This window comes from Trichoplax adhaerens, genomic scaffold, assembly GCF_000150275.1.
Source record: "Trichoplax adhaerens TRIADscaffold_13 genomic scaffold, whole genome shotgun sequence".
Lineage (NCBI taxonomy): Eukaryota > Metazoa > Placozoa > Uniplacotomia > Trichoplacea > Trichoplacidae > Trichoplax > Trichoplax adhaerens.
In genome coordinates, this window is record NW_002060955.1 from 1,465,351 (window position 1) to 1,485,279 (window position 19,929).

At 30.8% G+C, this 19,929-nt stretch overlaps 2 protein-coding genes across 2 annotated transcripts; both read left to right on the forward strand.

Moving 5' to 3' along the window:
- Window positions 1-1,367: 1,367 nt before the first annotated feature.
- TRIADDRAFT_60078 (uncharacterized protein) lies at window positions 1,368-3,242 on the forward strand (the record flags this gene model as incomplete). Its single annotated transcript, XM_002116004.1, has 4 exons — window positions 1,368-2,312; window positions 2,648-2,710; window positions 3,010-3,097; window positions 3,163-3,242. 4 exons carry the CDS (start codon window positions 1,368-1,370, stop codon window positions 3,240-3,242), a joined length of 1,176 nt encoding a protein of 391 aa, XP_002116040.1.
- A 10,833-nt stretch (window positions 3,243-14,075) lies between these two features.
- Window positions 14,076-19,597, forward strand: TRIADDRAFT_60079 (uncharacterized protein; the record flags this gene model as incomplete). Its single annotated transcript, XM_002116005.1, has 16 exons — window positions 14,076-14,086; window positions 14,203-14,298; window positions 14,807-14,848; window positions 15,194-15,278; window positions 15,383-15,542; window positions 15,647-15,837; window positions 15,993-16,115; window positions 16,218-16,286; window positions 16,836-16,914; window positions 17,476-17,548; window positions 17,636-17,750; window positions 18,057-18,131; window positions 18,244-18,289; window positions 18,692-18,794; window positions 19,136-19,205; window positions 19,451-19,597. 16 exons carry the CDS (start codon window positions 14,076-14,078, stop codon window positions 19,595-19,597), a joined length of 1,485 nt encoding a protein of 494 aa, XP_002116041.1.
- Between the last annotated feature and the right edge of the window lie 332 nt (window positions 19,598-19,929).

The following is a 19,929-nucleotide window of genomic DNA, read 5'->3' on the forward strand; positions in this document are numbered from 1 at the left end:
AAGGTTAGAAGTAGAAATAGATTTATAAATCATATATTAGGGTATGCTTAGTTCATTTTACTTTCAGTGGTAGGAATTATGTCTATTAAGATACTGTAATCATTTCTATGTTGGATTAATGATGGTTCGCCGTAAAATATTGCGACTAATAATAAGCTGAATATCTATAAAATATGTTAGAATGCTGCTATACTGATTGTAGCTGCGAAGGCTACGGAGAGTATAATAGCAGGAGACATTAGATTATCTGATTGTTCTTTCTAGAAGTCTTTCAATAGTTGTATTTGGCTAGAATAGAGCTATATGCAGCTAGTCTTCGTGTTAAAACTAATAAAGTTTTTAATTTTCTACAATTTTGGAATTCCTGTGATCGGATTTTATCTTAAATGGATATACACTGTAAATTGATGTTAAAAATAGTTTATACAGATTTGAGATCAATTCGCTCTGGTTTGCACCTTACAGTAACCTATATTCGATTAAGACCAAAAAATTTGCAATTCTTTCACGATTGTATTGCTAATCTAAGTTATATTACGCACAGAATACTTATTCGTATTTAAATGATCAATTTTCCTGATATTCTAGTATTTCTAGATATGGGTACAACTATAAAACAAGAAGATATACTTTTGATTTGGTGACACTCAATCAACGATAAAGCTTCAAAACATCGTCTGCTACAGAATTATTTCTCATATTAACCACTACATGAGCTTGGTCTTGTAAATTGATTTGTTCTTAATTTCTATGAATTTGAAATAACTGGCATACCATGTGCTAGGAGTAATTAATTGTAACAATGCCTTCTAGTTAAAGATAGTATCAATGATAACGATAATTTATAATCGTTTTGTGATGAATGTATTATTTATGCAGGTACTAATCGCTTTTAATTATCACATGTCTGCTAAACAGAATGAGTATGTACTGTACGGGATATTTAAACAAAGACGTATTGTTTAATGACTAGTTTGATTCTTCTTGTCATAGCATCGACATTGCATACTTTCGCTGTTTTGACGGAGAGCTAATTAATTAATTAATTAATTATAGGAAGTAAGCATTCTTTGATTTCTAATGCTCTGTAGTTTATATTTTAATAAAAGCTACTGTACTGAGATAGTATATAAATAGGCGATACTAAAAATTACTGGACCTTTCCATATTACATCATTCTACGGAGAAGAATGTTTCTATATAAAGCATGTTCGAAAAGATTTACATCGATTCAATCGATTGAATTTATCATTATTTTTATTCAACGACTCAAATTTATTAAAATAATTTTAGAAAATCTGCATCGGTTCTGATTCATCGTCATTGTCCTTGTACTTGTTCGATTTGTACAATTATCTACATTTAAAATGTCTAATGATACCGTTACTAGTACCTATTTTCAATTCTATACCATATTTTCGGTTTTGGGCTTTGTTTTGACCATATTCGGTTTTGCTGCCAATTTAATTCTCTCCTATGTATTCATAACCGATAAAAACTTTCACAAAGTAACTTATTGCTTAATATTAATCTGCGTTTTATCCGATTCTATCTCTAATATAGCTTTATTTTTCGGATATACTGTAATGCTAGGAAAACTAGCGAATTATGAATCAGGAACTGTGATTTGCAAATTAGTGCTATTTATTGTCTTCTCTTCCTATGGTATTTCATTTATGAACTTAGCTTTGATTGCTGTCGATCGCTATTTTGCTGTTGTCCGACCATTAGCACTATTCTATCGCATTTACAAGAAACGGATTCTTATTACTAGTGAATTGTCAATATTCTTTATTGTAGCTGTAATAGGGATACTAGGAAATTCTCAAATAGGTGTTCGCCAAGAAGATACTCGTTTGTGTGATAATCTTAATGTTACCAATTATAACACTATAATCATGGTGACATCGACAGTAATACGCTTTATCATTCCATCGACGATCATTATTTTCTTTTACTGGCGAATTATCGTTCATCAACGTCATTACGTTAGACCTGGACAACTTACTGCCAATCAACAAGACGAAGAACTCAAGAAGCGTAAACATATACAAGCTTTACTTAGTATTTCAGCTTTCAACGTTCTGAATACGTGGCCCTTTTCTGTTATTTATCTCATACAAGCCATTATACAAAAATCAACATATCAAATTCGAAAAGAGAGTCCTGTTTTCTTTTTCTTAAGTCTTTTATCCTTGTCACTCATTAGCAATATGACCGTTTTAAATCCGTTTATTTACTTGAAATTTGATAAAAATGTTCGTGCTAGTGTTCATAGAATCTTTAAAAGGGCTCGATCTCTAACTTACTCTGTAAGTCGTTCAAAGTTTCGATTTACTACTGGATAGCTAATCACCCAGAAACGGTTCACTGCTTTAAATTACTAATATGATTTAATAACAATTAGGGATAGAAATATTTTTATTCACAAGATGCTGCGAAAGAATTTAATGCACAGATATGTGGTTTGAGATTAAAGATAGATTTCATAGCTATATGTAATGGATATAATAATGTTTACGAACGTTAAATACGGTATGCAATATGGTATCAAAGAATGTTCCAAATGAATTAGTAGGACTTCAATTAAATTAATGAGTTTGTCTGATTGAAATAAATCTACAACATAATGTTGTTTATAATATAGGAACTGCGATGTCCAAGTCAAGTCTATTTTGGCAATGAAACAATTAAGAGCCATTGCACTAGGGTGTAGACAAAGTAACAAAATTTAGATACTGAATTAAATAGTTTTAGAAAACGATGTAAACGATCCATTTTATGCAAAATGAATTAATTTGTTGTACGCTAGATTCCGAAATACATGTAGTGTCGTGACTGCTAGACTAACATCGCTAGATAATATTGTTCTTAAGGATTAATATCCTTAACTATGCATAGTTGTTGCCGTTATCTTGTATTGCTGTACCGGTAAATGATAAATCAATGTTGTACGGTACAAGTATGTTTATTAGTCAATTGTATTATATTTAAAAATGGTATCTCAAGAATGTTATCGCAATGTTAGAGAAGTTATGCATATTCATGTCAATGTTAGCGTATATAAATGAGGCGCTTTTACTATCTGGAGGAGTCGGTTAGAGTGTGAGTTAGTAAGTTAGTTAGTTGTAGTTAATAAAGGTCGATTTCAACCACCGATAGAAAAGAAAGGAAATTTATCTGTTGTTGTTGGCTCAGCAGAAATTTTGCAAGCTTCCGTAAATTCGAAAAGATCAAACTGAGTCACAACATGTAGCTTAAAAATCGTAACACATTGTTGAGATATAGTAATTAATAAAGACCAGGCTAGTAGATACGTTAAAATATTCAATTTCCTAAGTTAAAATTAGAAGTCATCAATAAGTAGCTAAAGATAAAATTACACTAAAGCCGATTGTCACAAAACAGCTTTGCAACAAGATAAGGTAATATGCGATCAATAAGCCAGTTCCTTGAGCCACGTATCAAGGAACGATATCTGCACTATCACAAACACTTTTGCTCTACTAGCAGACTACACGAAGACTTAAACGCCTCGTATTTTACGTTAAACACTAAGTTTAAGAATCCATTTTATTACACGATTTACTGCATTTATATACTATTCCTCAATAGTTTATGAGTCATAGTTAATACGATTAACATTGGAATCATTAACTGAATTAGATATTAAGTTTAGCTACTGCTCCCTTAATGTAGACAACAGTATTTACGAACATAGACATGTAATGACTAATACAGAATAGTCAGATCACGATATGTTCTATCACGAAACATTTCTACGATAATTTATAATCTACCATAAGTAAATTACAATCACAATGATTGGAACTGTAAGTAGATGATTTGCATTCCCTATTATAACTATTAATTTCAGTATGTGTATATGTGTCACTGTCATAAAAAGTCAGTGCTATATTAAAACACAGTATATCCAAATTAGAAGTTAACTAAATAAGGATAGGCTAACAGAATTATCCTAACATAGATATTTCTACTGTAATATAGTATATAACACTGTCACACAGGTATATTACCAGCGAGGAACGAGTCCAAATCTAGTCAAAACTCTAAGCTAGCTCCCCTTTCTCCTACCATAGCCTGTATAGCCGTAAATATTATCAACTTTATGTATTCTCATTCATATAAATATTACTAATTTAAATGAATTACACTATATAAAGAACTGAATCTGAATATTGATAATTAATATTAATGTTAGTCATTACAACAGCAATAAATACCAAATGTGAAATTAACGTACATTACGTTATTTCTCTGTTTGAAAATAAACCTTGCTTAATTTTCAAATATTACTTCTAGGGTTTTCAATTGAAATTTTGAACACCTTCGAATACGTCACTAGATTAAGTTAAAAAAATTAATTAAAAGAAGGAACTCTATCTTTATTTAAGGTAAATTTTTCGAACTTCAGCAGCTTTAATTGAGAAAGTAAAAGTTTATTTATAATTAATGTAAAGATTTGTACTAAGAGTTTTAAAGCGTGGAAAAAAGCAATCGTACTGCAGAAAAAGCTTAAGTAATTTACAATTGGCTATTAAATAAAGATCTATCTCGATATCTGTAATTCTTCCCTGGTATTTATCTTCCTTATTCTTTTACTATTTGCTAGATTTCTAAACTAAACCAATGTTTTCAAAAACTTTGCCGAGCCGATATTGGCTAATTAGTCTGGTGAATATCCCAAAATGCTATAGAATCTATTAAATTTATGCAAACTTTACTTTATTACGCGTATTGGTTTATAACAATATATTATATACTAATTATTGAAGACTATGTATCTTCAGTCTAGCTATAAACGAAACTTGCTGAGGAATGAATTATACTGGAAATGCATTTCTGATATGAATATTTATAATTAGACCTTTAAAATAGCGTAGGCTTATTTTTGAAGGATATGGAAATAATAGCGAAAGAAACAGTTTTAGCGGAATATGTTCAAAACGTTGTTTGCTAACTAGTTGCATGGAAAAATTTTGCTTATTGTTCGCTATAGAGAGTGAATTAAACGAAGTTAAAAAATATTTTAGCTTCCTTATATGGATTAATTGAGAGAAACTTGATCGATGTTATTTTATTTCATTGTTGTTGTTTAGACCTTAATTGACCTAGAGCGGTATGCATCAAGAGTTTTAAAAGTTTATCAGTTTTTGATCGATATTTTCGGCTTCAACACTACTGCCTATGTCTACTGGTATGATAAATAGTACCGGTAATCGATCAGAAAGATAAAATGATGAGCTATTTATTATTATTGATAAAATTAAAACTATTCTAAGAGTAATTGGCTGTATTACCAATGGTCTCTTATCGTATATTTTAATATCTGATAGATCTTTTCGAAAAGTGACATACAACCTTATACTCGTTTGCTCTTTCTCTAATGCTCTTTCAAATGCTTTAATTGCCATTGGTTACATTGTATTGTTAACGAATTTTATAAATGCTGAACAGCATTCTTTTGCTTGTAAAGCTGTCATATCGGTCGTTTTCACTTCAAATGGAATCACTTTCATGAACTTGGCTTTGATCGCGATCGATCGCTACTTTGCGATACTTAAACCACTGATGCAATTCTATCGCATTCATAAAAATGGTGTTATTCTCAGTAGCGAGATGTTTATAACTGTAATATCATTTGGATTAGTTTTACCTTTGAGAGTAGAGATAGAAACCTCAAACATGGATCAACGAGTGTGTTTTGCCTAAAGTTACACCATCTATTTCGGTTCGTATGATTATCTTATCAATGTTTGATGTTGTTCTTCCGTCTTTCTTAATGGAATATTTTTACTGGAGGATTTTATTCACCTTCGTAATTATACACGACCTGGACAACTTACTGATAATCAGATAATTACGAAGAATAGCTGGCGAAAGTACATTACAACTTTAATTTGTGCGTCCGCTTTTAGCATTGCCAACATTCAGCCATATTGTGCTTATCATTGTCACAACCCTCACTTGTGGCAAAGGAAAGTAAAGAACTCTAGTGTAGTTACTTAAAACTTGGGCATTTCTCCCAGTACTTTCAGTTCCTATGAGAGAAGTATTTGAGAACTCGATTTCTCGGCTGATCTCCACAGACAACTGACTAATTATTACACTATTCTTCACGATATGAGTCTTGCCGTTTCTTGAGCAATTACTTACTTTATTCTACAAACACACGCGCTTAAATAGGTTTCTACAGTGAATTCCAATATTAACGAGTGAGAATTCATACTTTACAAGTTACATTAATTAGTATAATACCATTACTAAATATACATGTCGATATTCTCAGACTTAGATAGCTACAAGCTATCAGGTGTTAAGACGCTTAACCTTCGTCCATATACAGCTCAATTTTTAGAGATTAACACACCTTATAAACCTACAGTAAATTAACTGCTAACAACTTCTATTTTTATCTCATTTCTACCATCCTATTATCAGCTACAAGCGCATTAAAACATAGCACATAACCTTATCTTATCTATTCATAAGCATTCATTAATTTACAGTTACTTAATTAGTAACGGCGTACCGTGACAATCATATAGGACAGGCTATATCAGGCAAATCGTAGCCGGATGTCAATAAGGAAAATCCGACCTTGTTTTTATAGGCATGTTATCTTTATGCTTGATTTCAAATGTCGCTATTCTCAATTCCATTATTTATATGAAATTTAGTAAAAAGATAACTTTCAAGGTTAAACTAATGTTTAAACGAATTCCATTTTTATAGAACATTAAGTTATTTTGCATGAAAGTATCAATGTTAATTTTAATAAATCTTTCATATGGTTTTGTTAGCAATTTTTAAGATCGTATATCATCATATCTTCCATGTACAGTATTACAATGAAAAAGATTGTATGTATCATTGTCACAAAACAGCTTTGCAACAAGATAACGTAATCTACGATCAATAAGTCAATTCCTTGAACTACGTATCAAGGAACGATATCTGCACTATCACGAGCACTTTTGCTCTACTAGCAGACTACACAAAGACTTAAACGCCTCGTATTTTACGTTAAACACTAAGTTGGACAATTCTTCTTTATTTCACGATATACTGCATTTATATACTATTCCTCAATAGTCCATGAGTCATAGTTAATACAATTAACATTAGAATCATTTACTGAATTAGATATTAATTTTAGCTACTGCTCTCTTAATGCAGACAACAGTATTTACGAACATAGACATGTAATAACTAATACAGAATAGTCAGATTACGATATGTCCTATCACGGAACATTTCCATGATAATTTACAGTCTATCATAAGTAAATTACAATCACAATGATTCGAACTGTAAGCAGATGATTTGCATTCCCTATTATAACTATTATAATTTCAGTATGTGTATAAGTGTCACTGTCATAAAAAGTCAGTGCTATATTAAAATACAGTATATCCAAATTAGAAGTTAACTAAATAAGGATAGTCTAACAGAATTATCCTAACATAGTTATTTCTACTGTAATACAGTATTTAACACTGTAACAATCATATTTATCAATGGAACGTAGAATAAATTAAAGTATTGATGGCATTGCTACTATTTGTAAGCGATGTTTTAGTTTTTAGAAAAATGTACTGTATGGAGATTTATTTTAGTGTTTCATGCTTTTCTCTTGGTAAATATATTCGTGGCTACTTTCAATTATTTTAGTACTATTTTAAGCAATTTATGTGAGAATCTATTTTTAGCTATTTAATAATCAGCTAGAACATGTCTCGTTTGTTGCAGTATCATACAGAACTTGGAATTAAAACGCTATCTTAATATTGCATCTGCAATCCTTTTTAATTCATAATTGGATTATTTCATTATAAACTACTTTGATAATGTCAAGTATATTTGAATAATTTTATTATACTAATTTTAATTACAGCATAATTACTGCTTGTAAAAGTGTATAGTAATGGTGTCACAACGTCGTTTGCAACAATCGGATTCCCGTTCCACACTTATCCTACTCTCCTCTGTCCTACAGTAAAACTGCCACCAGGCGTCACTACTCGCTCCACTTCAGCGAAGGACCTCAGTCAACAGTAAAGGCGGACTAGAAGCGTCTGGATAAATTTACTAAACTAACTTTATTAGGTTTCCGTATTTTCCTCCTCTCTAACGAGGTAAATTACAACCTCTTATATACTTGTATCAAATCTACACCTTTTCCACCTGTTAAATATTCTTATACATAACTTAGTCTTTTCTATAACTTTGTAATCCTATTAATTACTATCGAACAAATATGTGATAATTGATATTATTATGCGCTAATAATATTATAGCGCCAATTAACAATTTAAGATCTAACAGATTCCCTACAAGTGTGACAACCGCCATTTTGGTTATTACACGTCATTGGCATATTAAGTACCTTACTTCTACACATTCGTTAATGGAAGTCCATTAACGATTGAACCTCACAATATTAACAGATCATAATATTTATGATTATCTAATCGTAACCGTCTACTTCTACTTCAATAACATTATCACATAATATCTTAAACCGTAACAAATGGTAATAGAGCAGGAGATACCTTTAATTAAGTGCATAATAATTCAATTATATTAATATTAGATGTTTTTAAAAATGTTATTTTTTATTAATTGGATTAAGGATGATGGCTCTAAACTTTTTAGTATTTTTGCCTTGAAATCTTTTGACTTTAAAGATTTACTAGTTTGGTTGAGACAATCTGTAAATTAAACATTAAAATTTTCATTTCATATACCATTAGAACAATATTAACGATAAATTATGCATCGGATCTACATTCCGCCGCTTATTAGGCACTAATTTAGAATCAAAATATTTTTTTGGCTTTTTTTTATATTCTATCATTTCTCGTAAATATTTATTGGCTAGTGGCTACAATAGTCTCGCAGTCGCGACATTTCGAATGGAGGCCGGCAATACCTTGATGTTTCAATACAAGACCATTTCATTTTGCCGATAATTAATAGCAGGATTATATGACAGATTATTTATCTTTTGCACTTTTAATACCTATCCATGGGCACTATTTTCAGCTGCCTAGGCTTTTTACCAATAATTCGGTGCCTTGGATACATGTTATGCAAAGTGACAGTAACTTTCGATGTGCAAAACAGATACCATTGTGGGATTTATCCTTTGTAGGTTTGTTGTTGTAAGATATCAGTATTTTATATTCTGTATAAAGCCGTCCAAAAATAGATTATAACTTTAGAGTAGCCTAACTGCCATTGAATAAATTAGTTTACATTCTATATAAATTAAATTTCTTTACCAAGTCAGATAATTACAAGTGTCGTAGCGGAACGGATAGCAGAGTCTAAGAGTACATAAGTGAAAACTTGCTATTTTATTCGATCCAAATCACTTACGGTCCAACACTCTGCCAGCATGACCGGTTCGAAAGGGATGGATAGTTTCGAATTGGCTTATTCTTTTCTTGTACGCTTTAATTGAAAATGATTATCTGATCATTAATGCTTTTTATTTACGGACTTCAGGTATTTTCGATTTTATTTTCTTCTCTAAATTTCAGTGTTAAAAAAAAATTACTTATTTCCCGATCGCTTACTTAATGGCTGATTTCATATTTATGCTTTCTTTACTTTTCAGTATAGTTTATTTTATCTTAATTTAGTGTTAAATTATGATAGCTTTTCAATTTTTAAAACGTTTATCATGATTGTTGCTACTGTCTATATCATTTCTGTTATAAGATTTAGCGCAATAGATACTGAATATTCTTTTATAATCTCTAAAACCGTCACCGTTTATAGTTTACTCAGCAGGATAATCATAGGAATATTTTAAGTTTTAATTTCTTTCATTCCATTTTTAATCATTATTATCGATATATTCATTTGAAAAAATGCTGAGAAGAGCTCTCTTCTATCTAGTAGACTTAATAACATGACTGTAGATTCAAATAATAAAAAGAATATCGTTCTTATTTCATTATTTTGTGCCATCTTTATTTTTAATAATACATAAGCTCGCCTTTGCAAGTATAAGAAAAACTTTGTTATATAGACGACTAAATGCAGACCATAAGGAAGAAAATAAGAGAAAAAATCGATATCATATTGCTTTTTTCTTCATTTGTATGGTTAAAATTTCAAGCATCTAGCCACTTAAAGGATGCAATTATAATCTGAATCGTATGTTAAATTTATAATTATGTCCAAATTGGATGGCTTTCTTTTGATATTCTCATTCCTACAGCTACTGATCTTTTTCTTAAATCATGCGTTTTTTGAAATTCTTTCGAGTTGCTATAGTTTGTACTACCATTGCATTCAAAGATTTTATAGATGAAGTAGCTGAATATCTTAAATATCCTTTAAGAGAAGTTATAGAAGATCAAACGTACCGGTATTAGACATCAAATTACGTTGGATTTACTTTTGTAGACTAGTTAAAGATACATATCTTGCTTAAATGAACTTCAGTAATTAAGAAAACACCTAGCAACAACATGCTTACTACTTTTATTTCTATACTATAAAATTACTGGAAATAATTGCTTAAGAAATGGTAAATACTTTTCTAGGTAACAATTAGCAAATGAATTATTTATAGGCTACCAATATATGCAAGTCTCCCAAACGCAATTTACTCTAGCGTATAGCACCTGCTGTTTAAGTGATAAATTTCATTATCTGCTGAAACCGTTCAGAAATTTTTAAAATAATAGAATAACTTTTATTATGATATTCATCAGAGAAGATCTTGAGTTAGAGATTTTGTAACTTAATAAAAATCTTTAAACTTTTGTTTATAGCTCAATTATAATGAATTAAAGTAATTTGATAATAGTTTTGAGGAGCGCATCAATTCGCGAAGCAATCAATCACTTTCCATTGACTCTATAAATAAGTCATTAGATTAGAGCAGCAGCAGAATCTCGTCTTATTCATCCTTTAGCTAAGTTACTGAATGAATTTAATCTAACATCAATTTCGTAACTCTCAACTTTGTTACTCTTAATCTTCTATCCTTGCAAGATACCTTATTGCGATATTCTTAATATTTATTTGCTGTAGTGCAGCCCCAAATATAGCTTAGATTACTATTATAAGACTGTATGAGAATAACTTAACTTGTAAGCTAGAGTGTAAGATTGTCAGATAGTCAGATAGTCCTTGGTTCTGATGGCCTAGCAATTCGGCCTAATGCTTGGGTTAGTATTTCTACAGCCTGAGAAAAGGATGATTCTCTGGACTATTCTTGCGGTTTCTCTTGAAGGATTCTTTCCATTAGCTTCAAGCTAATTTCCTCTTTCTTCTTTAAATTCGAGATGTCAACGTTTAGTCTTCTAGCTTCTTCTTTAAATTCTTCCAGCTTCATCTGGGAGATCTTCAAGCATTGCTCGCTAATACTTGTCATTGCGGTTGCCATCTTCTTAGTCATCCTACTCGCAGCGCCAAATGTAATAAAGTGAAATTTGTAAGAAACTGTAGTTCTTGATTTATTGTTTTGAAGATCACTTTATCACAATTGCATAATAAGTTATGATATTCATTTGCTATCAAAAGAAAAGTAAAGATTTTTCTTGATATTTTAAGTCTCGCTTTGAATATGTAATAAATGACTCCCTAATTTATTATCAGCAAGAATAAAGATACTGTGCAATAATAAAATACCGTTGTATATATGTGTAATGTAACTTAGTATTGTGATTGTAGACTGTTAGCCATGTTTAGTATAATGTACGGTAGATATTTATCCTAAGAGATATTTGGTAGCCATAACTATAGTCTATAGTGGTATAGACTCTATGCTAGAGTACAGATGACTATATGAACGTGACCGTATGCAAAATGACAATACAAGTAGAATTGTGTTACTAAGAATAATTTACTATGTCTAAAATAATGTAAAAGGTTGCCATGCGGATTGTAGCTGCGAATGCTACTAAAAGTATAAAAGCCTGCAACTTTAGATTATTCTGTTAGTTCGTTGTAGAAGTCTTTAGAAGTAGTATTCGGCTAGAGTAGAGCTGTGAGTAGTTAATCTTTGTATAAGATTCAATAAAGCCCTTATTTTTCTAAAATTTGGAATCTCGTGATTGGTATATATCACAATTATGTACAGAACTACTTTGCTCCTACCAAATGCGATTACATATTAAATATAAAAAATTTTATTACATTATGTTGATTATCACGCTTTAAATTCTTTATCTTACATGCATTACCTCTTGAAAGCTAGTAAATTATTTTTGGAGAAACTATTGCCAGATAGAAAATCGCAAGACTGACTTGGGGGTAGCTTATTCCTTACAAGTTTCATGAACAGTGTTATGTCTGCAGGTAATCTTCAATAACATTGAATAAATACTTGATCATCGAGAAGCTACGCGAAATTTTACTTACTTAAAAGCTGTATGTGACAATTAACTAATTATTGCATCATCAATGATATAATTTTGTTGAGTAATGAATCATATGTTAACACCTAGCCATTAATTAACTACTATGAAATGCCATAGAAAGTGTGTTGTGATTCTTGCTATATTCAGCATGTAGACTTGGCTATAAATTTATTATTGTTTTACACCAACGAAGTTTGTGAGTCTATATAAAAGCCTCAAAGTTCTTAATTAAGGGAGTTGATAAGTTAGTCGATAACAGACGGTTATCAGTGGTTAGTAGTAGATTGTAAGTTGTGAGTTCAATCGTTCATTTTAATAAATAGCTTTTAGAGTAAAGTTTTGATTTTTAGCGTGAGTATTTTATCGTCTAAGACTCGAACCTAAGTTTGGTAAATTAAAGAGTGCTTAGAGTTAGTTGCTTAGATAGTTAAGACTACTTTAGAGGATAGAATCCCGTTAATTTTTGTGTTGCAATCTCAGTTGTGACATAATTGGTGGCAGCGGTGGGATTCACCCAACACTATTAGCTAGTGCCGTAGTGAACGAAGACAACTTTTTGTATTGAGTATGCTTCATATGAAATGCAAGGCAATCTTATCAAAGTAATCAATTAGATAGAAAGATTTTAATGAGTTATGATTATAAATTATTCTCTTAAATAGGGATATTACAAAGATTTATTGATGATATAAATCAATATAAAGAATAATGATGGGAAACGACAGAATTCATCATACTGACTTCATTTTTATCCTTATGTCAATATTGATATTAATAATCGATGTCATAATTTTTTCCCTGCAGTGACCAATCGCAAGAATTGCATTTATAAATTAACATAGTTATGATAATTCCAATGCAATCGGAAATCAGCATCAAGGTGAAGTTGGCATTCGCCGAAAATGATTGAAATCTATATCTACTCGCACAATTGTTTACCCTTTCTTGCATGATCGGCTATCACGAGTTCCAGCAAATTTGATTTTGTGATGTAAAATTTTAAAGCACGGCTTAATAAGCAAAATCTGAATTCAAATGCAATGCAAGCCTATCCTATCCAGTAAGTAATGACTTTTCTACGAGTTAATAACTTCAGCTTCGATATAATTGATGAGCTTTTCCAACTACTGTAGCTCTTATAAAATGACGAATAAAAACATTTTATATTATTTTACTGAATAACTTGGTTGCATCTATTTGGATAAAATATTCATATGGCATGAATTAAAGAATAGATTACTATGGAGACCAAAGTTAACCAACTTGTCTTGAATCTATATCCAAAACTTTACCCTCGTCTGATTTAGTTGAATTTTATACCGCACATAAAAATGCTTCAACTTTGGCGAGATTTAGCTTATCCCCGAATGTGACACTAGTAGCCTAAATTAGTTGACGACGTGATGAAAACTTCTTCTTTATAAAAAGAATAGATGCTATATAACTTTTAAATAAGCTTCAGTGCAGCAGTTATTAAATCAGTCGCTGATAGTAATAATAGGTTAAATCATTTTAAAATTTCGCTTCTATAGATTTCGATTTATTTTTAACTTACGATTATTACAACTGTTCGTTTTTACCGCCAATCTTGCTAGCGTTGCAGTTGATGTACGATAAGTTTACGTCAAATTTACACCTGTATATCAAAGTATATAACCTTAAAGAAAGATGAGAAATAGGTAAGTCTAAAGCAGAAATATTGATACTAACCATTCCTATTAGCCTTGCTGTCTTAATAAATAGCGGACGATGGGATTTGCAGAGTGAAAAAATCGAACTTTTTTTTGAATTTTAGCCGATATAAAGTCGTTATATGTGAATACTTTGGAGTGATGAGTACTCCTGTGCTTTATAAGCTAGCTAAAACGGAATGGGACTATGGCGTACCAAGGTAAAAATCATCACGCATACAAGTGTACGCTTTGCCCATTCCCAGTACGTCAAAGTAAATAGACAACAAAATAGGATTTAAATCTACCAAATTTGTCCTTGTAAGCATAGAGAGTATAGGATTTATAACAACAGTTGATCTAGTACTGTTAAAATAAAAGATTAAGTCAGATATAATAATATAATATAATAGAAAATTGTATTGCGAAAGTCTAAACTACTTTGTAGATACTATCCAAGAGCAAATACAGAAACCTTAGTAACGACATAAACGATACTGGCATGAGATATAGCAGAGATCTATTAAAAAGTCTTTGAGGTCTTTAAGAAACGAGTAGTTAATACTATTAAAGCATATTTGATTTAGCTACAGAATAACTATTTAGGATAGATCTCTATACTTTGGTCCTCAATGGCAAAATTGTCAGTTTAGGCTGCAAAGACACGATACACGCCTAAAGATTTTAAAATATCGTTTAATTATTTATAACAATATAAATTTAAAATAGAACTTCTAGCTTTGAAATACATATAGTAGGAGAATTATTAAGGTTGGTTCTCGTTATGAGTTAAAAGTCCAAGCCGCACAATTTTAAAAATTAACACTAGTGTATATTTGAGCTATAACAACGATCGTCATGTCTATGTAAAGCAATGATCTTTGGCCAATTTCTGTTAAAACGAAAACCAAAAGTCTATTTAGAATATTGTCGATGATTTGTAAATTAGATTAGAATAATGCCACACTAGTATAATCTATCACACAGCTGCTAAGGGTTAACATTAACGAAATTAAAATTGTTATACTCGTATTATATCAACTGTTGTTGACATTTACTAGACTAAATCGGTTGAGATGTATTAATGTTCTAATCTTTTTTGATTTATGTAAACAGAGGTTTTTTAATTAACCTTCTTAAACGAGATGATCCAGATAAACCTTCATCCAAAATGCTATTAGGAAAAGTAACATTATCTGAGGTAAATTAATTACCAGGGATGAAATAATCATCCTAAATGATGCTAAAGACCCATGAATTTATTAAGGATTTCATTTGGCTAACGATAGGCTTCTTCATTGCTAGATGATACCGTTACTTAAAGAGCAAGTTTTTCAAGCTGCTAAAGCTAATAAAATGCCTGCAATTGTTCTTAGCAATGTCATTGATGAGTTTCTGTCATCAATAAACGATTTAAAAGTCAACATTTTTCTGCTTCGAAGTTTGCAACGACTAAGAAATTTAGGTCGATTTATCTATAACTGCTTATTATGCTAACTTAGCACGAATAAATATATTAGGCGATAATTTCTTGATTACGTTCACGATCTACTTTAATTTATTCAATAGGATATAAGACATGCCTGCTAGCCAACACTTGGATTAATGATTATCATTCTACTGAATATTCTGCAAGGATGAAGTTATTTATTAAATCAAATTTCGATTACTGTTACGAATCAAATCAAATTCAATTAGTCAGACCAGATACACAAATCTACCACTATGCACTCGACCAGATGGGATTTAAGCCAGAAGAGGTGCGTATATGTGTGCAATGCTTATTCCTCTTCTAATAATTAATATAATAAGAGATCAAATATCCCCTGATATCTACCTTTGTTCATAGATTTAGCAGTACCAATCTAAACAACATTAGTATCTCACTTCACGTGTAAAAATTTTTCATCTACAGGCAATCTCAATTGAAGCGGTTGAGGCCTACGCAGCAGCAGCCCAAAGTATAGGAATAACAGCAATATTGGCAGTTGATCAGCCAACAATCATACAAAAATTAGAGAATATCTTTCAAGTCAATGTAAAATACTTGATTTTATTAAGTCGATGTAGCTCATAACGAAAATTAAGCTATCCTACAAGATTAATTGCTGGTTGTAATATGCGTATCAAAATATTACAGCTCAAAACGATACCTAGACCTCCTGCAGCTACTGAAAATAATGTTATCCATGGCCAAGTTGTCACCAAGGTTTTGCTTAACTTACTTAAATAGCATGATTAATAAATATTTATGCCATGCGTAATCGCTTTAGATCCAACTGCTAACAACAAGCTAAATATTTGTTAATGTCTTGTTACTCTACTGAAATGAACCTTCTCCCTTATGGACGATTGTCAGAGCGGAATAAAAATTAAATTTGTAGAAAAAGGGAATGGTCTTCCGATTATTTTATGCCATGGCTTTCCGCATTATTGGTATAGCTGGAGATATCAGGCAAGATAGAATTCATCATATGGCTGTTAATTTGCTATTATAACGGTGTAGTAATTTAGAATTCATACTGTTTTAAGTTAATATTGCTATTTAATATCAAGAAATTTAAGCAGCATCAAACTGATATTGCTAAGTATAAATATGGCTTAGCTTAAAAGTAACTCGCTATCACTATTTTGGTATATTTATTTACTTATTTAATAGAGAGTTTTAAAAGACATTCTTTTTAATGGTGTTGTTTAAATAATATTAAATTATATAATCAGCCGCCATCATTAACTGTTATGAGTTATTTTACTGTAGATTCCCTATCTTGCCAAGCTAGGCTATCGAGCTATTGCCCTTGATTTACGAGGATTTGGTCAATCTAGTTGTCCACCAGGTAGTGACCCACAAATGCTAGTGAATAGAACTCATTGATTGCTTTTAAAATACTTTCTAATGCAAGAAAGAAAATACCAAGCCTGAATAAATATTTCAGATTATTCAAAACTGACATCATACATTTCTAGTTTATAATTATTTATGATCTGGTGAATTATCGTTTGTAAATTAGATATTGAAGACTATACCGCAGATAAAATTGTGCAGGCAAGTACATACTAGTATATTAGTGGTATTTCTGCAACATAACAGACGTAAATCGAATGCAACAATATGCACTAGCGTCTTAATCATTCTAGAAACGTAATCATGTTAAAGATTGTTGCCAACTTAGCAGATTGTATACTTCTTTCTTGCACAGGATGTCATTGATACCATGGATTCATTGGTAAAACTAGAACAGAATAAATACTTATACGCCTTATAAGCATGAAATAAAATAATAATTTATCGTCGACGCTGAAATTTTTGCTTAGTAATTTAATTGATTCAAGTTAGAAATTCTTTCGATCTTGATCTAGCATAATTTATTAAAATTATATACAGTTTATACACAAAGCGATATTAATTGGCCACGACTTAGGCAGTATCATTGCTTGGTTTTGTGCTTTACATTTTCCAGATCGTGTTGAGTAAGTTGGCCGCTGAACTATTTTACTAACTTCGTTATTAAAGTTAGACTTATAGATTGTTTATTAATTATAAATGGATTATATTAGAGCCGTAGGCAGTCTAAACGTACCATATAAACCTCAACATCGATATAAGAACTTTCTACAACATATCAAAAAAAATCCGAGACAATTCGATTATCAGTTTTACTATCAGCAAGAGGTAATATTTTTTAATAAATGCTTTTAGAAAGAAAAACACAAGTAATTTGTATTATTTAGATCGATACAATAGTACGAGTGATTTCCATGTGAAGGAAATAATTAAAGCAATGACCAGTATTTGTCGAATATTTGATTCAAAAAAATCGCATGAGAATAATTCTACTAGGCTGGTATCATGTTTAATCTATCAATAGCACTCTTGTGAATAGATAAGAATCTAAATTTTTTGTATTGAAAATATTATCCAACGTATTACATGCGTTTTAGCACAAATTTTTAGTTTATGTACTTAATGATTGTGTAGGGTAAAGCAGAAGCTGAACTTGAGAAAGATTATAAACGCACATTTAACGTTTATTTAGGAGATTATGGTCCGATTGTAAGTTCAAATTGGCCCATTAAGTGTATTGTATTACATTTTTCGTAGCTATGATTGGACGCAAAATATTGACTCAAATTTAACTTAAACATATTTATGTGTAACAATCTAGAGCTGGTTAAAAGATAAAGTAGATTTTAGTACTGTTCGGAAGAGAGGTGCGTTCTATGGATGGTTTTAATGCGAGCTTGAAAAGTAGAACATTTTGCTTAGGAAATACTACTAACTTTAATATAATTTTAAAAAAGAGTACAGTAGTCATTGCAATTAAAATTTTATTTTTTTAAGAGTAATTTAGTTCGACGTAGATATTTCCATTTCACTATTTTAGCCATAAATGAGATATAAATTAACACAAATGATCTTAACATCAAATAATCGTTATTGCATACCGTATATATTCTATTCCAGTTTTTAACTACCATATTTTGCTACAATAATGGGATTCAGTGATTTTTATTAAAAAAATTGTGTTGAAGTTAATTTCTATGCTAAATAGGATGTCTTTACTTTACTTCTCTCTTTTCTTTTTTAGAAATAATATTTTTATACTCTATTAGGCGGCATACTAGTAGGCTTACCAGAGGAACTACCAGATACGCCCTTCTTAACCGAAGAAGAAATGCAAGAGTACATTAAGACTTTTAAGCAAACTGGATTTAGGTAATACTGGAATAAAGCGATAGTACATCTATACCAGGAATGTTTTTAAGGCTTGCAGTATAGTCTTCTACATTAAAATGGTAAATAACTAAAATTTGGAATCCCGGAGATAGCGTTTAAGTTAAGGCTGAGCTATTGTAAAACTGGACATTGAAATTCAATATTAGTAGGCAAAATTCCAGTCATGTAATTTATAAGATTGCTTAAAATATTAATCTGTTCATACGCGGACTCTTTGAAAGCCGAAAGATATACTTAAAATGATATACGAATATACCATATTAAAGTCAACAAAGAATACCTTTTAATGATACACTGCTAATATGGATATCTTAACGTAGACCTGGATTAAATTACTATCGCACCTATCCAAAAACTTGGAAGTGGAATCTTAAATTTATTGGTAGACAGGTAAATTTTATATTTCCTTATACATGATATTTCAATCAATTGGCTTACAATATTCAGTAATTTTGATAGGTATTGGATGTTTGAGTTCTTACGTTAATTTTGGTAGTTTCAGCGATTAATCGTTACCGTTTCATTTCGTATAACCTGTCGCTGATAAAATTTCGCCATTTCCTAGCCTTACTAAGTATACTGTTGAAATAAGGCATGATGATCAGGCGTGAATGCACTTGGTGTTCTATCTCTAGGTTTCTCAGCCGGCGTTAATAGTCGTCGCAGAATACGATAATATATTTCGACAGGGACTTGTTAAAAATATGGAGAAATATGTACCTAATTTAACCACGTATAGCTTAGATTGCGGCCACTGCATTCAGTTTGAAAGGTACTTTTAATATCGATTAAGATAAAGAGGTTATTTACAAGCTGAAATAAAAATATTTTAAATTTTAATAAATGTCCTCTCAATATCAATTTCCATCCTACGATCTTCCTTTTTGCGAAGATATTTAATTGAATTTATAAATCGTAATAATGCGCTGGTACATTTGCCCTTTGATAATACAACTTACTATACAATAATTGTACTTTCAGACCTGGGGAGCTCAACGAAATACTAAGAAAATGGCTGGAGAAAGTCTGTCCTAGTCCTTCTATTTCCTTAGGGCAAGTTTTTTCTCAGTCCAGTATTCAAGGCAATTTATCTAGTCTATTCCGTCGTTTCTAG